General features: G+C 46.1%; 1 protein-coding gene across 2 annotated transcripts in view; it reads left to right on the top strand.

Moving 5' to 3' along the window:
• Positions 1-21,149, top strand: part of LOC109881698 (synapsin-2) — a 194,520-nt gene that overhangs the window by 143,788 nt on the left and 29,583 nt on the right. For both annotated transcript variants that reach the window (XM_031825523.1, XM_031825139.1), the window contains exons 8-9: positions 8,889-8,963; positions 16,144-16,246. In XM_031825523.1, coding sequence (XP_031681383.1) covers positions 8,889-8,963; positions 16,144-16,246 — 178 coding nt within the window. The remainder of the gene's footprint in view (positions 1-8,888; positions 8,964-16,143; positions 16,247-21,149) is intronic.

Genomic DNA, 21,149 nt, shown 5'->3' with positions numbered 1-21,149 from the left:
TAACAGTGAAATGCTTCCTGAGGGGCCCTTCCCAACAATGCGGAGAGAGAGTAAACAACAAGTGTAACAGTGAAATGCTTACTTACGGGCCTTTCCCAACAATGCGGAGAGAGAGTAAACAACAGGTGTAACAGTCAAATGCTTCCTGAGGGGCCCTTCCCAACAATGTGGAGAGAGAGTAAACAACAGGTGTAACAGTGAAATGCTTACTTACGGGTCTTTCCCAACAATGCGGAGAGAAAATTAAGAGAAATAATAGAAAAGTAAAATATGTTATAAGTATTTTAAAAGTAATTATAGACTCACAATGAGCAACGATAACTTGGCTACAGTGGTATAAAGTACTTAAGGAAAAATACTTGTACTTAAGAACTACTTAAGTAGTTTTTGGTGTATCTGTACTGTAAAAATGATGTACATTTTACTCCATACATTTTCCCTGACACCAAAAAGTACTCATTATATCAAATCAAATGACATTTTATTTGTCACATACACATGGTTAGCAGATGTTAGTGCGAGTGTAGCGAAATGCTTGTGCTTCTAGTTCCGACAATGCAGTAATAACCAACAAGTAATCTAGCTAACAATTCCAAAACTACTACCTTATAGACACAAGTGTAAGGGGATAAAGAATATGTACATAAAGATATATGAATGAGTGATGGTACAGAGCAGCATAGGCAAGATACAGTAGATGGTATTGAGTGCAGTATATACATATGAGATGAGTATGTAAACAAAGTGGCATAGTTAAAGTGGCTAGTGATACATGTATTACATAAGGATGCAGTAGATGATATAGAGTACAGTATATACGTGTACGTATGAGATGAATAATGTAGGGTATGTAAACATTATATTAGGTAGCATTGTTTAAAGTGGCTAGTGATATATTTTACATCAATTCCCATCAATCCCCATTATTAAAGTGGCTGGAGTTGAGTCAGTGTGTTGGCAGCAGCCACTCAATGTTAGTGGTGGCTGTTTAATAGTCTGATGGCCTTGAGATAGAAGCTGTTTTTCAGTCTCTCGGTCCCAGCTTTGATGCACCTGTACTGACCTCGCCTTCTGGATGATAGCGGGGTGAACAGGCAGTGGCTCGGGTGGTTGCTGTCCTTGATGATCTTTATGGCCTTCCTGTGACATCGGGTGGTGTAGGTGTCCTGCAGGGCAGGTAGTTTGCCCCCGGTGATGCGTTGTGCAGACCTCACTACCCTCTGGAGAGCCTTACGGTTGTGGGCGGAGCAGTTGCCATACCAGGCGGTGATACAGCCCGACAGGAATGTCTAGCAGGACAGGAAAATGGTCAAATTCACACACTTATCAAGAGAATATCCCTGGTAATCCCTTGCCTCTGATCTGGCAGCTCACTAAACACATGCTTCATTTGTAAATGATGTCTGATTGAGTTGGAACGTGCCCCTGGCAATCCGTAAATTTAAAAAACAAGAAAATGGCGCTCTATGGTTTGCTTAATACTGTATAAGGAAATTTAAATTACCTTTACTTCTACTTTTGAAACGTATGTATATTTTAGCAATTACATTTACTTTTGATACTTAAGTATATTTAAAACCAAATACTGTCATGGGATACTAGGAGTGGTGGGTTGGAATCAGGCGCAGAGAGCAGGGTTCAGTATATCTTAAATGTATTCTCCGGCGAACAAAACGGTCACGCCAACATACAGGGCGCATACAATAGACCAGCCCAAACACAGGACCAAATAGTCCGGAGAATACACATATGAAAACCACCATACGACAGAGTAACAAAAAACAATCTCGCACAAAACAAGGGCGGGACAACCTACTATATATAAGGACGCTAACTAAACTAAAATACACACAGGTGAAACTAATAAGACAAAACCAACAGACAAACGAAAAAGGGATCGTAGCGGCTAGTAGGACGGTGACGACGACCGCCGAGCACCGCCCGAACAGGCAGGGGAGCCAACTTCGGCGGAAGTCGTGACAAATACTTTTAGATTTTTACTCAAGTAGGATTGTACTGGGCGACTTTCACTTTTACTTGAGTCATTTTATATTAAGGTATCTTTACTTTTACTCAAGTATGACAATTGGTTACTTTTTCCACCACTGCTTGGCTATATACATGGGGTACCAGTACCGAGTGATGTGCAGAGGTACGAGGTAATTGAGGTAGATATGCACATATAACGAGGAATAAAGTGACATTATGGGGTATTGTGTATCTCAATTTAATCCATTTTAAATTCAGGCTGGAACACAAAATGTTTCTACAAATTGATTGTCCACCTGTGGTAAATTCTATTGATTGGACATGATTTGGAAAGGCACACGCCTGTCTATATACGGTCCCACAGTTGACAGTGCATGTCAGCACAAAAACCAAGCCATGAGGTTGAAGGAATTGTCCGTAGAGCTCTGAGACAGGATTGTGTCAAGGCACAGATCTTGGGAATTGTACCAATTTTTTTGCAGCATTGAAGGTCCCCAAGAACCTCCATTTTTAAATGGAAGAAGTTTGGAACCACCAAGACTCTCCCTCTTCCAAGTAGCTTGGCTCCAGTGAACAAATCAAATTGTATTTGTCACATGCGCCGAATACAACAGGTGTAAACCTTATAGTGAAATGCATAACCAACAAAATATTAGTAACAAATCATTTAACAGTAGCAGTAAAATAACAATAACGAGGCTATATACAGGGGGTAGTGATACAGAGTCAATGTGCGTGGGCACCGATTAGTAGAGGTAATTGAGGTAATATGTACATGTGGGTACAGTTAAAGTGACTATGTATAGATAATAAACAGAGAGTAGCAGCAGTGTAAAAGAGGGTTCTGGGTATCCTTTTGATTAGCTGTTCAGGAGTCTTATTGCTTGGGGGTAGAAGCTGTTAAGAAGCCTGTTTGTCCTAGACTTGGCGCTCCGGAACCGCTTGCCATGCTGTAGCAAAGAGAACAGTCTATGACTAGGGTGGCTAGGGCCTTCCTCTGACACCGCCTGTTATGTAGGTCCTAGATGGCAGGAAGCTTGGCCTTGCGGTCAGAGGCCGAGCCATACCAGGCAGGGATGCAACCAGTCAGAATGCTCTCGACGGTGCAATTGTAGAACCTTTTGAGGATCTGAGGACCCATGCGAAATCTTTTTAGACTCCTGAGGGGAATCAGCTTTGTCGTGCCCTCTTCACAACTGTCTTAGTGTGTTTGAACCATTATAGTTTGCTGGTGATGTGGACACCAAGGAACTTGAAGCTCTCAACCTGCTTCACTGCAACCCCGTCGATGAGAATGGGGGCATACTCGGTCCTCCTTTTCCTGTTGTCCACAATCATCTCCTTTGTCTTGATCACGTTGAGGGAGAGGTTGTTGTCCTGGCACCACACGGCCAGGTCTCTGACCACCTCCCTATAGGCTGTCTCTCCGTTGTTGGTTTTACTGGGCCGTACGTACTACCCTCTGTAGCACCTTACGGTCAGATGCCGGGCAGTTGCCATACCAGGCGATGATGCAACTGGGTAGGATGCTCTCGATGGTGCAGCTATAGAAATGTTTGAGGGTCTGGGGACCCATGCCAAATCTTTTCAGTCTCCTGATGGGGAAAGGTGTTGTTGTGCCCTCTTCACGACTATCTTGGTGTGTTTTGACCATGACAGTTTGTTGGTGGTGTGGACACCAAGGAACTTCAAACTCTCGACCTGCTCCAATACAGCCCCGTCGATGTGAATGGGGGCATGTTCGGCCCTCCTTTTCCTGTAGTCCACGATCAGCTACTATACTTGTGTAACCGATGTGAAATGGCTTGCTAGTTAGAAAAGGAGGAGGTCAAAAGGGGGTGCCTGGAGTTGAGGCATTTGGCAGTGCGGAAAAAGGTGTTCCGCACCTTCCAGCCAGTGCCTCCGTTCCTCCAACGCCATCTTCACTGCGAGGAGCTCACAATTTCCCACATCGTAGTTTTTCTCCGTGGCTTTGAGACGAAGGGAGAAGAAGGCGCAGGGATGTAGCTTCAGGTCCGGGGCAGAACTCTGGGACAGGACTTCCCCCACTCCTACATTAGATGCATAGGCCTCCACCACAAACTGATAGGAAGAGTCAGGATGAACCAGGATGGGAACAGTTGTGAAGCAATGTTTGAGGTCCTGGGAAGCCCAGTCAGCAGCATGGGACCACATGAATGCAACCTTGGGAGAGGTGAGTGCTGACAGGGGGGAAGCAAGGGTGCAGTAACCCAGGGTGAAGAGGAGATAGAAGTTGGTGAACCCCAGGAAACATTGCAGCTGCACCCTTTATGAAGGCTGGAGCCAATCCCCCACCGCTCTCACCTTCCCGGGATCCATCTGGACACTTCCAGCGGAGATGATGTACCCCAGAAAAGGGATGGTGGAGCGATGGAACTTGCTCTTCTCTGGCTTAACAAACAGCTAGTTTTCCAGGAGGCATTGAAGAACCTGTTGGACGTGGAGCACATGTTCTTGGGGGGAGCGGGAGAAGACGAGGATGTCATCAATGTTGATGACAGGTGCTCCCCCTGGAGTGGCTCGAAGGGCAAGGAGATGAGTGGTAGCGCATAACAATTCTTCACCGTTATGTCATTGAGTCCTAGTAGTCATTGCACGTGTGTAGGGTCTTGTCCTTCTTCTCCACAAAGAAGAACCCTGCACTGGAGAGGACGAGGGATGTATAAATCCTGCAGCTAGGTGTCCATTACCTCGGTCTCTTGTCCCGACAGTGAGTACAGTCGTCACCGAGATGGAGTGGTGCTAGGGAGAAGGTTAATCCTGCAGTCATATGGTCGGTGCGGCGGAAGCGAAGTGGCCCAGGTCTTGTTGAACACCTCCCGAAGGTCCTGGTACTCCGCGGGAATTGCGGTGCGCTCTGGGGCACCTTCCAAGCCCCCTGAAAGACATCCCGTGGCAGGTTGCACCAGTAGACCAGTTAATGAGGGGATTGTGTCACTGGAGCCAAGAGAATCCCAATCCTTGGGAATCGGAGGAGACTTGATGAGCAGGAATTGAATAGTCTCGCTGTGATTCCCTGACACCCGTAGGTTGATGGGAGTGGTAAAATGAGTGACACGGCCTATAGAGAGCATCCATGGGAGTGGAGAGGGGCTGAGTGAGCACGTTCAGCTCAGGAGCCAGGGTAGCATCCAAAAGAACTCTCATTGACCCCAGAGTCATCGGCCCCCGGCCCCGGAGAGATTTAGGCTGGTTTCCCCACAGCAGAATGGCATGAACAGGGGTGTGAGCAAGGGAAGCAGGAAAGTTCTCCCTATGGCCCACCAGAGTACTCACTCCTACCAGAGAGCCTGATCTTTTTAAAGGACAAGAGTGTTGTGTTGATCCTGTATTGCCATTCCGCTGGTTTTAGCCCAGCTCTATCTAGTTGCATGGGCTCGGGAAGCGGTGACTCAGCTGTCTTCGGCGACTCTCAGGGAAGGTCGGGAAGCCTCTGGTTCTCTCGGGCAACGGGATCATCGGGAACCTCCGGGATGACTCAGAGGCAAGGTTGAATCCCTGGGCTTGCGAGTGAAGTCGAATTTCCTCTCCCTTCGTCATTCCCGTAGTCGCCCATCAATTGGGCAGGAACATACCGAACAGTGCTTCCTGGTTCCATGCACTCTCCGCTGCCAACGTGCGTAATTCCACCGCATAGTCAGCCACACTACAGGAGTCCTGCCGAAGCTGGATTAGCTTCCAGGCAACTTCTCTTCCGGAAAATGGGGCAAAACAAAGAGGTCAGAGAGGTGAAGACAGAGAGGTCTTCACCTCTCCCACGAACCCTCCAGACTACTGCATATGGCCGGCTGTTTTTCCTATACAGCAGTAGCCCAGGTGAGAGCCCTCCCGGACATCAGCGTGATGAGATAGGCTATCTTGGAGTGATCTGAGGTGAAGGAGGAGGGCTGAAGCTCAAAAATGATGGCACACCGAGCTAGAAATACCCGAAAGGTGCTCGGCTCTCCATTGAAGCATTCCCGGGGGGGTGAGAGGGGCTCCCGAGAAGGTGGAGTGACCGATGAGATGACGCTGCTAGCAGCTGGGTTACTGAGGGGCTGGTCATGGCATTCAGCCAATATTTTGACCACACCATAAGGCCACGAAGAAGTTCCTCGGGAGGAGATGGCGTCGCACAGCTGGCCCGGGTCTGCTGGGTCAGTCATGGCCGGTTTGAAGGTAAGACCCAGATTATGTCGAAGTAACAATGTTTATTACAGCAACAGGGACAAAGATACAGGACGGCAGGCAGGCTCAGGGTCAGGTCAGGCAGAGGTTGGTAATCCAGAGGTGGGGCAAAGGTACAGGGCAGCAGGAAGGCTCAGGGTCAGGGGCAGGCAGAGTGGGCAGGCAGGAGGGCTCAGAGCCAGGACAGGCAAGGGTCGAAACCAAGAGGTTGAGAAAAAGAGAGACTGGGGAAAAGCAGGAGCTGAGACAAAAAAAATGCTGGTTGACTTGACAAACAGAGAACACGGGTATAAATACACAGGGGATAATGGGGAAGATGGGCGTCACCTGGAGGGGGTGGAGACAATCACAAAGACAGGTGAAACAGATCAGGGTGTGACAGAATCTGGTTATGAATATAGACCGCAATAGACCCCCATTGGCATTTCTGTCTTTTCGGTAGATGTTATAACCATGTATTTCTACCACTGTATCATCAAAGGTGTTATCTAAGTCCGTTTCAGAGATAGTCAGAATATGAATGTCATCTGTTACAAGCAAGTTATTGACTTCATAAACCTGTTTCTTAAAACTTGTTGAGGATAGGGGGCAGTATTTTCACTTTGGATGAATTGCGTGCCCATAGTGAACTGCATCCTACTCTGTCCTAGATTGCTAATATATGCATATTATTATTACTATTGGATAGAAAACACTCTGAAGTTTCTAAAACTGTTTGAATTATGTCTGTGAGTATAACAGAACTCATAGGGCAGGCAATCTTCCAAACAAGAAGTGAAATTCTGAATGTGGGTCAAATTTGACGTCATCGCCCCTGGATCTGGTAGCACCTCCTACGCCTTCCACTAGATGTCTTCATTCAGTAGAACGTGGAATGGAGCTTCTGGTGTGAACTTTCACCGAATGGGAGGGGAAATAGTCTCAGTCTTGGCAGAATGCAATTTCCCTGTGGCGCATTTCTCTGTGGGTGCCACTGTCGTTCCATTTGGCTGCAGATGAAAACGTATGATCCGGTTGGAACATTATTGGATATATATGGAAATAACATCCTGAAGATTGATTCTCTACTTTATTCGACCTGGAATATATATTTTTGAAGTTTTCGTGCGAGTTGTCCTGGACCAGCATCAGCTTTTGGGCACGTAAGCTGAAAGTGCTAGCAAATGCAGCTAATTGGACACTAGTATTGGACATTATGGAACAAAACAATTATTTATTGTGGAACTATGACTCCTTGCACTGCATTCTGATGAAAGATCATCAAAGGTAAGGGAATATTTATGATGTAATTTAGTATTTCTGTTGACTCCAACATGGCGGAGAAATACTTTTACGTCTGAGCGATGTCTCAGATTATTGCATGGTAGGCTTTTTTCGTAACGTTTTTTAAAAATCTGACACAGGCGGTTGCGTTAAGAACCAGTGTATCTTTAATTATATGTAGAACATGTATCTTTAGTCAAAGTTTATGATGAGTATTTCTGTTCTGGCGTAGCTTTCTATAATTCCTCCGGATATTTTGGAGGCATTTCTGAACATGGCGTCAATGTAAACCGATATTTGTGGATATAAATATGCATATTATCGAACAAAACATAAATGTATTGTGTAACATGTCATATGAGAGTCATCTGATGAAGATTTTCAAAAGGTTAGTGATTCATTTTATCTCTAATCCTGCTTTTGTGACTCTATCTTTGGCTGGAAAAAGTGGCTGCATTTTTCCTTTGATTTGGTGGTGGTCTAACATAAATATATGTTGTGTTTTCGCTGTAAAACATTTAAAAAATCAGACATGATGGGTAGATGAACAAGATGTTTATCTTTCATTTGCTGTATTGGACTTGTTAATGTGTGAAAGTTAAATATTTCTAAAGAATATTTTTGAATTCCCTGCGCCACCTTTTCAGCTGAATGAGTTCCCCTCGGGGATCGCCTTGCCATAACAGGTTTTAAAATACATGTTTTAATAAGGGCTATTTGTAGCACTTTTCTGGGATGCTTGATTGTTTTTAATGCTTTAATGGGAAGCTTATCAGAAGTAGACTTGCTCATGTTATTTATATTGGAGATGATAGTGCAGGGTGAAATGCACACATTGGACTTCCTACCAGGGCACACCGCCTTAGTGCTAACAGTATAACTCTGGTTCATAGGCACATGATAACTGCATACAATAGCTGTAGGCTCAACAGAGGTATTCAAGGCAGTTAAAGGGACATGCATTAAGTTACTTACAATGTGTCAGCCAATGCCCAAGGATAATGTACATTTGATGCAGCATTATGACAACTCAGCAACACAATGGTAGGGATTAACTGAGTTGGTTTTGGGTCATTGGTAAGTAATTGTCTCAACGCAGCCTTGAAATGCGGGGACAGAGTCCAGGAGCCAAGATGATTTGGATTGACTCCGTCATTCCTGTAGAGTATCTTCTGCTTCCAGAAGGTGTCAAAGTTATCTATTAAAGTGTTTCCAACAGATCTTTCACACCCACGGCCCAACGATGGTACTGGACCTGAAATTATTGGCCGCTTTTTGGAATCTTTCAGCGCTAGAATCAGTTCTTTAAAATCAATTTTCAGAAGTTCCGAGCTAGCCCTCCTGATGTTGTTTGACCCCACATGACCCCACATGGACTGGTATCGAGGTCCTGAATAGGTGTAGGTGTGTGTGTGTGTTCACCATGTCTGTTAATTTTTCTCCCCCAGGCGGACATCCATCTCTGGGAACTGGAAGAGCAACACAGGATCAGCCATGCTGGAACAGGTGGCCATGACAGACAAGTGAGTCGCATCGGTCTGACTAATATTACAAGCAAGGTAGGGGTTAGGGTTATAGGTAGGGGTTAGGTTTAACAACTACTCATTCACCTTCTCATTATTTGTACTATTTTCTACATTGTAGAGGGTTAATGGTAGTGGTTAGGTTTAGGTTTAGGTTTATATTCATGAGTTAGGGTTATAGAGAGGAGTTAGTATTATATGCAGGAGTTAGGCTTAATGGTAGGGGTTAGGGTTATAGGTAAGGGTTAGGTTTAGGTTTATAGGTATGTTTTAGGGTTATAGGGAAAGGTTAGGGTAATAGGTTAGGGTTATATGTAGGGGTTATAGGTAGGGGTTTGGTTTATATGTATGTAGGGTTAAGGGTTATAGGTAGGGATTAGGGCTAGGGTTGTAGGTAAGGGTTAGGGTTATATGTAGGGGTTATAGGTAGTGGTTAGGTTAATGATAGGGTTTAGGGTTATAGGTAAGGGTTAGGTTTAGGTTTATATTGATGAGTTAGGGTTATATGTAGGGGTTAGGGATATAGGTAGGGGATAGAGTTATAGGTAGGGGTTAGGGTTATTGGTCTGGGTTACAGTTGGTTATAGGGAGGGGCTAGAGGTATAGGGAGGGGTTAGGGTTATAGGAAGGGGTTAGGGTTAGGGTTATAGGTAGGGGTTAGGGTTATAGGGAGGGGTTAGGGTTATAGGGAGGGGTTATGGTTATGGGGAGGGGTTAGGGTTATAGGGAGGTGTTAGGGTTATAGGGAGGGGTTAGAGTTATAGGGAGGGGTTAGGGTAATAGGTAGGGGTTAGGGTTATAGGGAGGGGTTATGGTTATAGGGAGGGGTTATGGTTATAGGTAGGGGTTAGGGTTATATGTAGGTGTTATGGTTTTGGTAGGGTTAGGGTTACAGGTAGGGGTTAGGGTTAGGGTTGTAGGTAGGGGTTAGGGTTATAGGTAGTGTTAGGGTTATAGGGAGGGGTTAGGGTTATAGGTAGGGGTTATGGTTATAGGTAGGGTTTATGGTTATAGGTAGGGGTTAGGGTTATTGGTCTGGGTTACAGTTGGTTATAGGGAGGGGCTAGAGGTATAGGGAGGGGTTAGGGTTATAGGAAGGGGTTAGGGTTAGGGTTATAGGTAGGGGTTAGGGTTATAGGGAGGGGTTAGGGTTATAGGGAGGGGTTATGGTTATGGGGAGGGGTTAGGGTTATAGGGAGGTGTTAGGGTTATAGGGAGGGGTTAGAGTTATAGGGAGGGGTTAGGGTAATAGGTAGGGGTTAGGGTTATAGGGAGGGGTTATGGTTATAGGGAGGGGTTATGGTTATAGGTAGGGGTTAGGGTTATATGTAGGTGTTATGGTTTTGGTAGGGTTAGGGTTACAGGTAGGGGTTAGGGTTAGGGTTGTAGGTAGGGGTTAGGGTTATAGGTAGTGTTAGGGTTATAGGGAGGGGTTAGGGTTATAGGTAGGGGTTATGGTTATAGGTAGGGTTTATGGTTATAGGTAGGGGTTAGGGTTAGGGTTATAGGTAGGGGTTATGGTTTTGGTAGGGGTCAGGGTTAGGGTTAGGGTTCATGGTAGCGGTTAGGTTTAGGGTTGTAGGTAGGGGTTATGGTTATAGGTAGGGGTTATGGTTAAAGGTAGGGGTTAGGGTTATAGGTAGTGTTAGGGTTATAGGGAGGGGTTAGGGTTCATGGTAGGGGTTAGCATTAGGGTTGTAGGTAGGGATAAGGGTTATAGGTTAGGGTTAGGGTTAGGGTTATAGGTAGGGGTTAGGGTTATAGGTATTGTTAGGGTTGTAGGTAGGGGTTATGGTTATAGGTAGGGGTTATGGTTATGGTTAAAGGTAGGGGTTAGTGTTATAGGTAGTGTTAGGGTTACAGGGAGGGGTTTGGGTTCATGGTAGGGGTTAGGTTTAGGGTTGTAGGTAGGGATAAGGGTTATAGGTAGGGGTTAGGGTTAGGGTTAGGGTTGTAGGTAGGGGTTAGGGTTGTAGGTAGGGGTTATGATTATAGGTGGGGGTTAGGGTTATAGGTAGGGGTTATGGTTATAGGTAGGGGTTAGGGTTAGGGTTATAGGTAGTGTTAGGGTTATAGGGGGGGTTATGGTTATAGGTAGGGGTTAAGGTTAGGGTTAGGGTTATAGGTAGTGTTAGGGTTATAGGGAGGGGTTAGGATTCATGGTAGTGGTCAGGGTCAGGGTTATGGGGAGGGGTTACAGTTATAGGGAGGGGTTATGGTTATAGGGAGGGGTTAGGGTTAATGGTAGGGATTAGGGTTATAGATAGGGGTTATGGTTATATGTAGGGGTCAGGGTTATAGTGAGGGGTTATGGTTATAGGGAGGGATTAGGGTTACAGGGAGGGGTTCGGGTTATAGGGAGAGGCTAGAGTTAATGGTAGGGGTTAGGGTTATAGGTAGGGGTTAGGGTTATAGGTAGGGGTTAGGGTTATAGTGAGGGGTTATGGTTATAGGGAGGGATTAAATCAAATCAAATCAAATTGTATTTGTCACATACACATGGTTAGCAGATGTTAATGCGAGTGTAGCGAAATGCTTGTGCTTCTAGTTCCGACAATGCAGTAATAGCCAACAAGTAATCTAGCTAACAATTCCAAAACTACTACCTTATAGACACAAGTGTAAGGGGATAAAGAATATGTACTTAAAGATATATGAGTGAGTGATGGTACAGAGCGGCATAGGCAAGATACAGTAGATGGTATTGAGTGCAGTATATACATATGAGATGAGTATGTTTATTTTATTTATTTTATTTTACCTTTATTTAACCAGGTAGGCAAGTTGAGAACAAGTTCTCATTTACAATTGCGACCTGGCCAAGATAAAGCAAAGCAGTTCGACAGATAAAACGACACAGAGTTACACATGGAGTAAAAACAAACATACAGTCAATAATGCAGTATAAACAAGTCTATATACAATGTGAGCAAATGAGGTGAGATAAGGGAGGTAAAGGCAAAAAAGGCCATGATGGCAAAGTAAATACAATATAGCAAGTAAAATACTGGAATGGTAGTTTAGCAATGGAAGAATGAGCAAAGTAGAAATAAAAAATAATGGGGTGCAAAGGAGCAAAATAAATTAATTAATTAAAATTAAATACAGTTGGGAAAGAGGTAGTTGTTTGGGCTAAATTATAGGTGGGCTATGTACAGGTGCAGTAATCTGTGAGCTGCTCTGACAGTTGGTGCTTAAAGCTAGTGAGGGAGATAAGTGTTTCCAGTTTCAGAGATTTTTGTAGTTCGTTCCAGTCATTGGCAGCAGAGAACTGGAAGGAGAGGCGGCCAAAGAAAGAATTGGTTTTGGGGGTGACTAGAGAGATATACCTGCTGGAGCGTGTGCTACAGGTGGGAGATGCTATGGTGACCAGCGAGCTGAGATAAGGGGGGACTTTACCTAGCAGGGTCTTGTAGATGACATGGAGCCAGTGGGTTTGGCGACGAGTATGAAGCGAGGGCCAGCCAACGAGAGCGTACAGGTCGCAATGGTGGGTAGTATATGGGGCTTTGGTGATAAAACGGATTGCACTGTGATAGACTGCATCCAATTTGTTGAGTAGGGTATTGGAGGCTATTTTGTAAATGACATCGCCAAAGTCGAGGATTGGTAGGATGGTCAGTTTTACAAGGGTATGTTTGGCAGCATGAGTGAAGGATGCTTTGTTGCGAAATAGGAAGCCAATTCTAGATTTAACTTTGGATTGGAGATGTTTGATATGGGTCTGGAAGGAGAGTTTACAATCTAACCAGACACCTAAGTATTTGTAGTTGTCCACGTATTCTAAGTCAGAGCCGTCCAGAGTAGTGATGTTGGACAGGCGGGTAGGTGCAGGTAGCGATCGGTTGAAGAGCATGCATTTAGTTTTACTTGTATTTAAGAGCAATTGGAGGCCACGGAAGGAGAGTTGTATGGCATTGAAGCTTGCCTGGAGGGTTGTTAACACAGTGTCCAAAGAAGGGCCGGAAGTATACAGAATGGTGTCGTCTGCGTAGAGGTGGATCAGGGACTCACCAGCAGCAAGAGCGACCTCATTGATGTATACAGAGAAGAGAGTCGGTCCAAGAATTGAACCCTGTGGCACCCCCATAGAGACTGCCAGAGGTCCGGACAGCAGACCCTCCGATTTGACACACTGAACTCTATCAGAGAAGTAGTTGGTGAACCAGGCGAGGCAATCATTTGAGAAACCAAGGCTGTCGAGTCTGCCGATGAGGATATGGTGATTGACAGAGTCGAAAGCCTTGGCCAGATCAATGAATACGGCTGCACAGTAATGTTTCTTATCGATGGCGGTTAAGATATCGTTTAGGACCTTGAGCGTGGCTGAGGTGCACCCATGACCAGCTCTGAAACCAGATTGCATAGCAGAGAAGGTATGGTGAGATTCGAAATGGTCGGTAATCTGTTTGTTGACTTGGCTTTCGAAGACCTTAGAAAGGCACGGTAGGATAGATATAGGTCTGTAGCAGTTTGGGTCAAGAGTGTCCCCCCCTTTGAAGAGGGGGATGACCGCAGCTGCTTTCCAATCTTTGGGAATCTCAGACGACACGAAAGAGAGGTTGAACAGGCTAGTAATAGGGGTGGCAACAATTTCGGCAGATAATTTAAGAAAGAAAGGGTCCAGATTGTCTAGCCCGGCTGATTTGTAGGGGTCCAGATTTTGCAGCTCTTTCAGAACATCAGCTGAATGGATTTGGGAGAAGGAGAAATGGGGAAGGCTTGGGCGAGTTGCTGTTGGGGGTGCAGTGCTGTTGTCCGGGGTAGGAGTAGCCAGGTGGAAAGCATGGCCAGCCGTAGAAAAATGCTTATTGAAATTCTCAATTATGGTGGATTTATCAGTGGTGACAGTGTTTCCTATCTTCAGTGCAGTGGGCAGCTGGGAGGAGGTGTTCTTATTCTCCATGGAGTTTACAGTGTCCCAGAACTTTTTGTAAACAAAGTGGCATAGTTAAAGTGGCTAGTGATACATGTATTACATAAAGATGCAGTAGATGATATAGAGTACAGTATATACATATACATATGAGATGAATAATGTAGGGTATGTAAACATTATATTAGGTAGCATTGTTTAAAGTGGCTAGTGATATATTTTACTTAATTTCCCATCAATTCCCATTATTAAAGTGGCTGGAGTTGAGTTATTGTTTTGGCCAGAGCCACTCAATGTTAGTGGTGGCTGTTTAACAGTCTGATGGCCTTGAGATAGAAGCTGTTTTTCAGTCTCTCGGTCCCAGCTTTGATGCACCTGTACTGACCTCGCCTTCTGGATGATAGCGGGGTGAACAGGCAGTGGCTCGGGTGGTTGTTGTCCTTGATGATCTTTATGGCCTTCCTGTGACATCGGGTGGTGTAGGTGTCCTGGAGGGCAGGTAGTTTGCCCCCGGTGATGCGTTGTGCAGACCTCACTACCCTCTGGAGAGCCTTACGGTTGTGGGCGGAGCAGTCGATTGTGCATCTGTAGAAGTTTGTGAGTGCTTTTGGTGACAAGACAAATTTCTTCAGCCTCCTGAGGTTGAAGAGGCGCTGCTGCGCCTTCTTCACGATGCTTTTCTGTGTGGGTGGACCAATTCAGTTTGTCTGTGATGTGTACACCGAGGAACTTAAAACTTACTACCCTCTCCACTACTGTTCCATCAATGTGGATAGGGGGGTGTTCCCTCTGCTGTTTCCTGAAGTCCACAATCATCTCCTTAGTTTTGTTGACGTTGAGTGTGAGGTTATTTTCCTGACACCACACTCCGAGGGCCCTCACCTCCTCCCTGTAGGCCGTCTCGTCGTTGTTGGTAATCAAGCCTACCACTGTTGTGTCATCCGCAAACTTGATGATTGAGTTGGAGGCGTGAGTGGCCACGCAGTCGTGGGTGAACAGGGAGTACAGGAGAGGGCTCAGAACGCACCCTTGTGGGGCCCCAGTGTTGAGGATCAGCGGGGTGGAGATGTTGTTGCCTACCCTCACCACCTGGGGGCGGCCCGTCAGGAAGTCCAGTACCCAGTTGCACAGGGCGGGGTCGAGACCCAGGGTCTCGAGCTTGATGACGAGCTTGGAGGGCACTATGGTGTTAAATGCCGAGCTGTAGTCGATGAACAGCATTCTCGTTTAGCTCAGTTACCTTAGCTTTCTTGGGAACAGGAACAATGGTGGCCCTCTTGAAGCATGTGGGAACAACAGACTGGGATAGGGATTGATTGAATATGGTAGGATTAGGATTAGGGTTATATGTAGGGGTTAGGGTTATATGTAGGGGTCAGGGTTATAGTGAGGGGTTATGGTTATTGGGAGGGATTAGGGTTATATGTAGGGGTTAGGGTTATATGTAGGGGTCAGGGTTATAGTGAGGTTTTATGGTTATAGGGAGGGGTTGGGGTTATAGGGAGAGGCTAGAGTTAATGGTAGGGGTTAGGGTTATAGGTATATGTAGGGGTTACGGTTTTATCAACTCTACTCTTCACTGAACAAGTCAATTATAGACAATGCTAGCAACACCACTCTACTCCTTTTAAAGATTCCCAATACAGAGAGATTTGCACTTCCCTCAAATCCTGGATGTTGTGGAGCGTGTTCTGTCCAGAGTGGTTCTGAGTAGATCACGCAAGCAGACGTTGGCCAAGCTGCTCTACTCTGCCTGCCTCCTCCCCAAGAAGCCAACCTCCTCTTTGTCTGAAGCCAGCAGACTTGAATAATGATATGGCTTCTTGTTATTCGAGTCGCCTCAGTGTGGTTGAGTCTAATGGGTCTCATCAGTCACTGTAGCTCATCTTAGAGTTGTAGGCTCACTGGAGGGCCTGTAGTCCACATGCTGTAACTGAGGTGGTTCGGTGAACTATGTGCTTGTGATATGTAACCTTGTCTGAGACCTGAAGACTCGTGTTAGCTCCCCCTCGTGTTAGCTCTGTGGGCTAACCCTGTCTCTCTCAGGAACAAGCTGTGGTTGACTTTAGCTCTGTGGGCTAACGCTGTCTCTCTCAGGAACAAGCTGTGGTAGTCTTTAACTCTGTGGGCTAACCCTGTCTCTCTCGGGAACAAGCTGTGGTTGTCTTTAGCTCTGTGGGCTAACCCTGTCTCTCTCAGGAACAAGCTGTGGTTGTCTTTAATTCTGTGGGCTAACCCTGTCTCTCTCGGGAACAAGCTGTGGTTGGCTTTAGCTCTGTGGGCTAACCCCGTCTCTCCTGACAGGTACAAGCAGTGGGTGGACATCTGCTCAGAGATCTTTGGAGGTCTTGAGATCTGTGCAGTCAAAGCCATCTGTGGAAAGGATGGGAAGGACTACATCACTGAGGTATGCTCTGATCTCTGTAATATTGTCATTAAGATCCCATCAATTACCTGATATGTTACACATTCTATTTGTCTGTGGTGGTGTTCAGTAGAGCAATGAAGAGTTATGTAGTTCATTTTAGCTTGTATGTAATTGTTTAAAGTGTTTTTCCCTCTAAGTAGGTTTGGTATCAGGCTGACAGTAGGGCTGACAGTTGGGCTGACAGTAGGTCTGGTAGTAGGGCTGATAGCGGGACTAGTAGAGGTCGTTGGGCTGATAGTAGGTCCGGTAGTAGGGATGTTAGTGTTGATAGTGGGGCTACTAGAGGTAGTAGGGCTGAGAGTTGTAGTCGGGCTGACAGTAGGGCTGACAGTTGGGCTGACGGTAGGTCTGGTAGTAGGTCTGATAGTGGGGCTAGTAGAGGTAGTAGGTCTCATAGTTGGGCTAGTAGAGGTAGTAGGGCTGATAGTAGGGTTTAGTAGAGGTAGTAGAGATGATAGTGGGGTTAGTAGAGGTAGTAGGGCTGAAAGTGGGACTAGTAGATGTAGTAAGCCTGATAGTGGGGCTGGTAGAGGTAGTAGGTCTGATAGTGGGGCTAGTAGAGGTAGTAGGGCTGATAGTGGGACTAGTAGAGGTAGTAGAGATGATAGTGGGGTTAGTAGAGGTAGTAGGGCTGATAGTGGGGCTAGTAGAGGTAGTAGAGATGATAGTGGGGTTAGTAGAGGTAGTAGGGCTGATAGTGGGGCTAGTAGAGGTAGTAGAGATGATAGTGGAGCTAGTAGAGGTAGTAGGGCTGATAGTAGGGTTAGTAGAGGTAGTAGAGATGATAGTGGGGTTAGTAGAGGTAGTAGGGCTGATAGTGGGGCTAGTAGAGGTAGTCGGGCTGATAGTGGGGTTAGTAGAGGTAGTAGGGCTGATAGTGGGGTTAGTAGAGGTAGTAGGGCTGATAGTGGGACTAGTAGATGTAGTAGCGCTGATAGTGGGGTTAGTAGAGGGAGTAGAGCTGATAGTGGGGCTAGTAGAGGTAGTAGGGTTGATAGTGGGGTTAGTAGAGGTAGCAGGGCGGATAGTGGGGCTAGTAGAGGTAGTAGGGCTGATAGTGGGGTTAGACAGATTGGAATCTCTTTACAGCAATAGCCTTTTGCTTTCGAAACTTTTTTCTGCGATTGTATTTTTAAATATTGTGATATCCCTGGCTGGGTCTCTCTTCTTTTCACTGACAGTCGTAACTCAAAAATCATCTATTTGGTATTTGCTGCACATGCAGCCCAAACTGCGGGCCCTTCCGACTGTAGGCTATACAATTTAAACAATCCACAATAAATAAATAAATGAAAGAAGCTAATGATCCGATTGTCATTAGGCTTAAGCCTGTAGAATTAATTGATGCTTCCACTATTGTCTGCTTGCTCCTCTGTCTCGTAATTGTGATAGGCTCATATTTTACGAGTACATCATACCCCCGCTATTAATTTCTCTGGACTCCATAGCATCCCCACTAGTTATTTTGCTGGACTCCGTAGTACCCCCACTAATTATTTTGCTGGACTCCGTAGTACCCCCACTAGTTATTTTGCTGGACTCCATAGTACCCCACTATTTATTCTGCCGGACTCCATAGTACCCCACTATTTATTCTGCCGGACTCCATAGTACCCCCACTAGTTATTTTGCTGGACTCCATAGTACCACCGCTATTAATTTCGCTGGACTCCCTAGTACCCCCACTATTAATTTTGCTGGACTCCATGGCACCCCCACTAGTTATTTTGCTGGACTCCATAGTACCCCCACTAGTTATTTTGCTGGACTCCATAGTACCCCCACTAGTTATTTTGCTGGACTCCATAGTACCCCCACTATTAATTTTGCTGGACTCCATGGCACCCCCACTAGTTATTTTGCTGGACTCCATAGTACCCCCACTAGTTATTTTGCTGGACTCCATAGTACCCCCACTAGTTATTTTGCTGGACTCCATAGTACCCCCGCTAGTTATTTTGCTGGAGTCCATGCTGGACTCCATAGTACCCCCACTAGTTATTTGGCTGGACTCCCTAGTACCCCCATTAGTTATTTTGCTGGACTCCATAGTACCCCCACTAGTCATTTTGCCGTACTCCATAGTACCCCCACTAGTTATTCTGCCGGACTCCCTAGTACCCCACTATTTATTCTGCCGGACTCCATAGTACCCCCACTAGTTATTTTGCCGGAATACATAGTACCCCCACTAGTTATTCTGCCGGACTCCATAGCATCCCCACTAGTTATTTTGCTGGACTCCTTAGTACCCCCTCTATTAATTTCGCTGGACTCCCTAGTACCCCCACTATTACTTTTGCTGGACTCCATGGCACCCCCACTAGTTATTTTGCTGGACTCCGTAGTACCCCCACTAGTTATTTTGCTGGATTCCGTAGTACCCCCACTAGTTATTTTGCTGGACTCCATAGTACCCCCACTAGTTATTTTGCTGGACTCCATAGTACCCCCACTATTTATTTTGCTGGACTCCATAGTACACCCACTAGTTATTTTGCTGGACTCCATGCTGGACTCCCTAGTACGCCCACTATTATTTTGCTGGACTCCATAGCACCCCCACTAGTTATTTTGCTGGACTCCATGCTGGACTCCATAGTACCCCCACTAGTTATTTTGCTGGACTCCATAGTACCCCCACTATTTATTTTGCTGGACTCCATGGCACCCCCACTAGTTATTTTGCTGGACTCCATAGTACCCCCACTAGTTATTTTGCTGGGCTCCATACTACCCCCACTAGTTATTTTGCTGGACTCCATAGTACCCCCACTATTAATTTTGCTGGACTCCATGGCACCCCCACTAGTTATTTTGCTGGACTCCATAGTACCCCCACTAGTTATTTTGCTGGACTCCATAGTACCCCCACTAGTTATTTTGCTGGACTCCATGCTGGACTCCATAGTACCCCCACTAGTTATTTTGCTGGACTCCATAGTACCCCCACTAGTTATTTTGCTGGAGTCCCTTACTACTTCCGGCGCCGACAGAGATGGCCGCCTCGCTTCGCGTTCCTAGGAAACTATGCAGTTTTTTTGTTTTTTTACGTGTTATTTCTTACACTAGTACCCCAGGTCATCTTAGGTTTCATCACATACAGCCGAGAAGAACTACTGAATATAAGATCAGCGTCAACTCACCACCAGTACGACCAAGAATATGTTTTTCGCGATGCGGATCCTGTGTTCTGCCTTACAACCAGCGCCACGGGATGGTTCCCATGCAGCGACCCAAAAAAATGACTCAGAAAAAGAGGGAAACGAAGCGGTCTTCTGGTCAGACTCCGGAGACAGGCACATCGTGCACCACTCCCTAGCATTCTTCTTGCCAATGTCCAGTCTCTTGACAACAAGGTTGATGAAATTCGAGCAAGGGTAGCATTCCAGAGGGACATCAGAGACTGTAACGTTCTCTGTTTCACGGAAACGTGGCTCACTGGAGAGACGCAATCCGAAGCGGTGCAGCCAGCGGGTTTCTCCACGCATCGCGCGGACAGAAACTAACATCTTTCTGGTAAGAAGAGGGGCGGGGGCGTATGCCTTATGGCCAACGTGACATGGTGTGATGAAAGAAACATACAGGAACTCAAATCCTTCTGTTCACCTGATTTAGAATTCCTCACAATCAAATGTAGACCGCATTATCTACCAAGAGAATTCTCTTCGATTATAATCACAGCCGTATATATCCCCCCCCAAGCAGACACATCGATGACTCTGAACGAACTTTATTTAACTCTCTGCAAACTGGAAACGATTTATCCGGAGGCTGCATTCATTGTAGCTGGGGATTTTAACAAGGCTAATCTGAAAACAAGACTCCCTAAATTTTATCAGCATATCGATTGCGCAACCAGGGGTGGAAAGACCCTGGATCATTGTTACTCTAACTTCCGCGACGCATATAAGGCCCTGCCCCGCCCCCCTTTCGGAAAAGCTGACCACGACTCCATTTTGTTGATCCCTGCCTACAGACAGAAACTAAAACAAGAAGCTCCCACGCTGAGGTCTGTCCAACGCTGGTCCGACCAAGCTGACTCCACACTCCAAGACTGCTTCCATCACGTGGACTGGGAGATGTTTCGTATTGCGTCAGCCAACAACATTGACGAATACGCTGATTCGGTGTGCGAGTTCATTAGAACGTGCGTTGAAGATGTCGTTCCCATAGCAACGATTAAAACATTCCCCAACCAGAAACCGTGGATTGATGGCAGCATTCGTGTGGAACTGAAGGCGCGAACCACTGCTTTTAATCAGGGCAAGGTGTCTGGTAACATGACTGAATACAAACAGCGCAGCTATTCCCTCCGCAAGGCTATCAAACAAGCTAAGCGCCAGTACAGAGACAAAGTAGAATCTCAATTCAACGGCTCAGACACAAGAGGCATGTGGCAGGGTCTACAGTCAATCACGGACTACAGGAAGAAACCCAGCCCAGTCACGGACCAGGATGTCTTGCTCCCAGGCAGACTAAACAACTTTTTTGCCCGCTTTGAGGACAATACAGTGCCACTGACACGGCCTGCAACGAAAACATGCGGTCTCTCCTTCACTGCAGCCGAAGTGAGTAAGACATTTAAACGTGTTAACCCTCGCAAGGCTGCAGGCCCAGACGGCATCCCCAGCCGCGCCCTCAGAGCATGCGCAGACCAGCTGGCCGGTGTGTTTACGGACATATTCAACCAATCCCTATACCAGTCTGCTGTTCCCACATGCTTCAAGAGGGCCACCATTGTTCCTGTTCCCAAGAAAGCTAAGGTAACTGAGCTAAACGACTACCGCCCCGTAGCACTCACATCCGTCATCATGAAGTGCTTTGAGAGACTAGTCAAGGACCATATCACCTCCACCCTACCTGACACCCTTGACCCACT

The sequence above is a fragment of the Oncorhynchus kisutch genome, linkage group LG1 (assembly GCF_002021735.2).
Source record: "Oncorhynchus kisutch isolate 150728-3 linkage group LG1, Okis_V2, whole genome shotgun sequence".
NCBI lineage: Eukaryota > Metazoa > Chordata > Actinopteri > Salmoniformes > Salmonidae > Oncorhynchus > Oncorhynchus kisutch.
The sequence above is the reverse complement of the archived record's forward strand: the minus strand, read 5'-3'. Positions and strand labels throughout refer to the sequence as shown.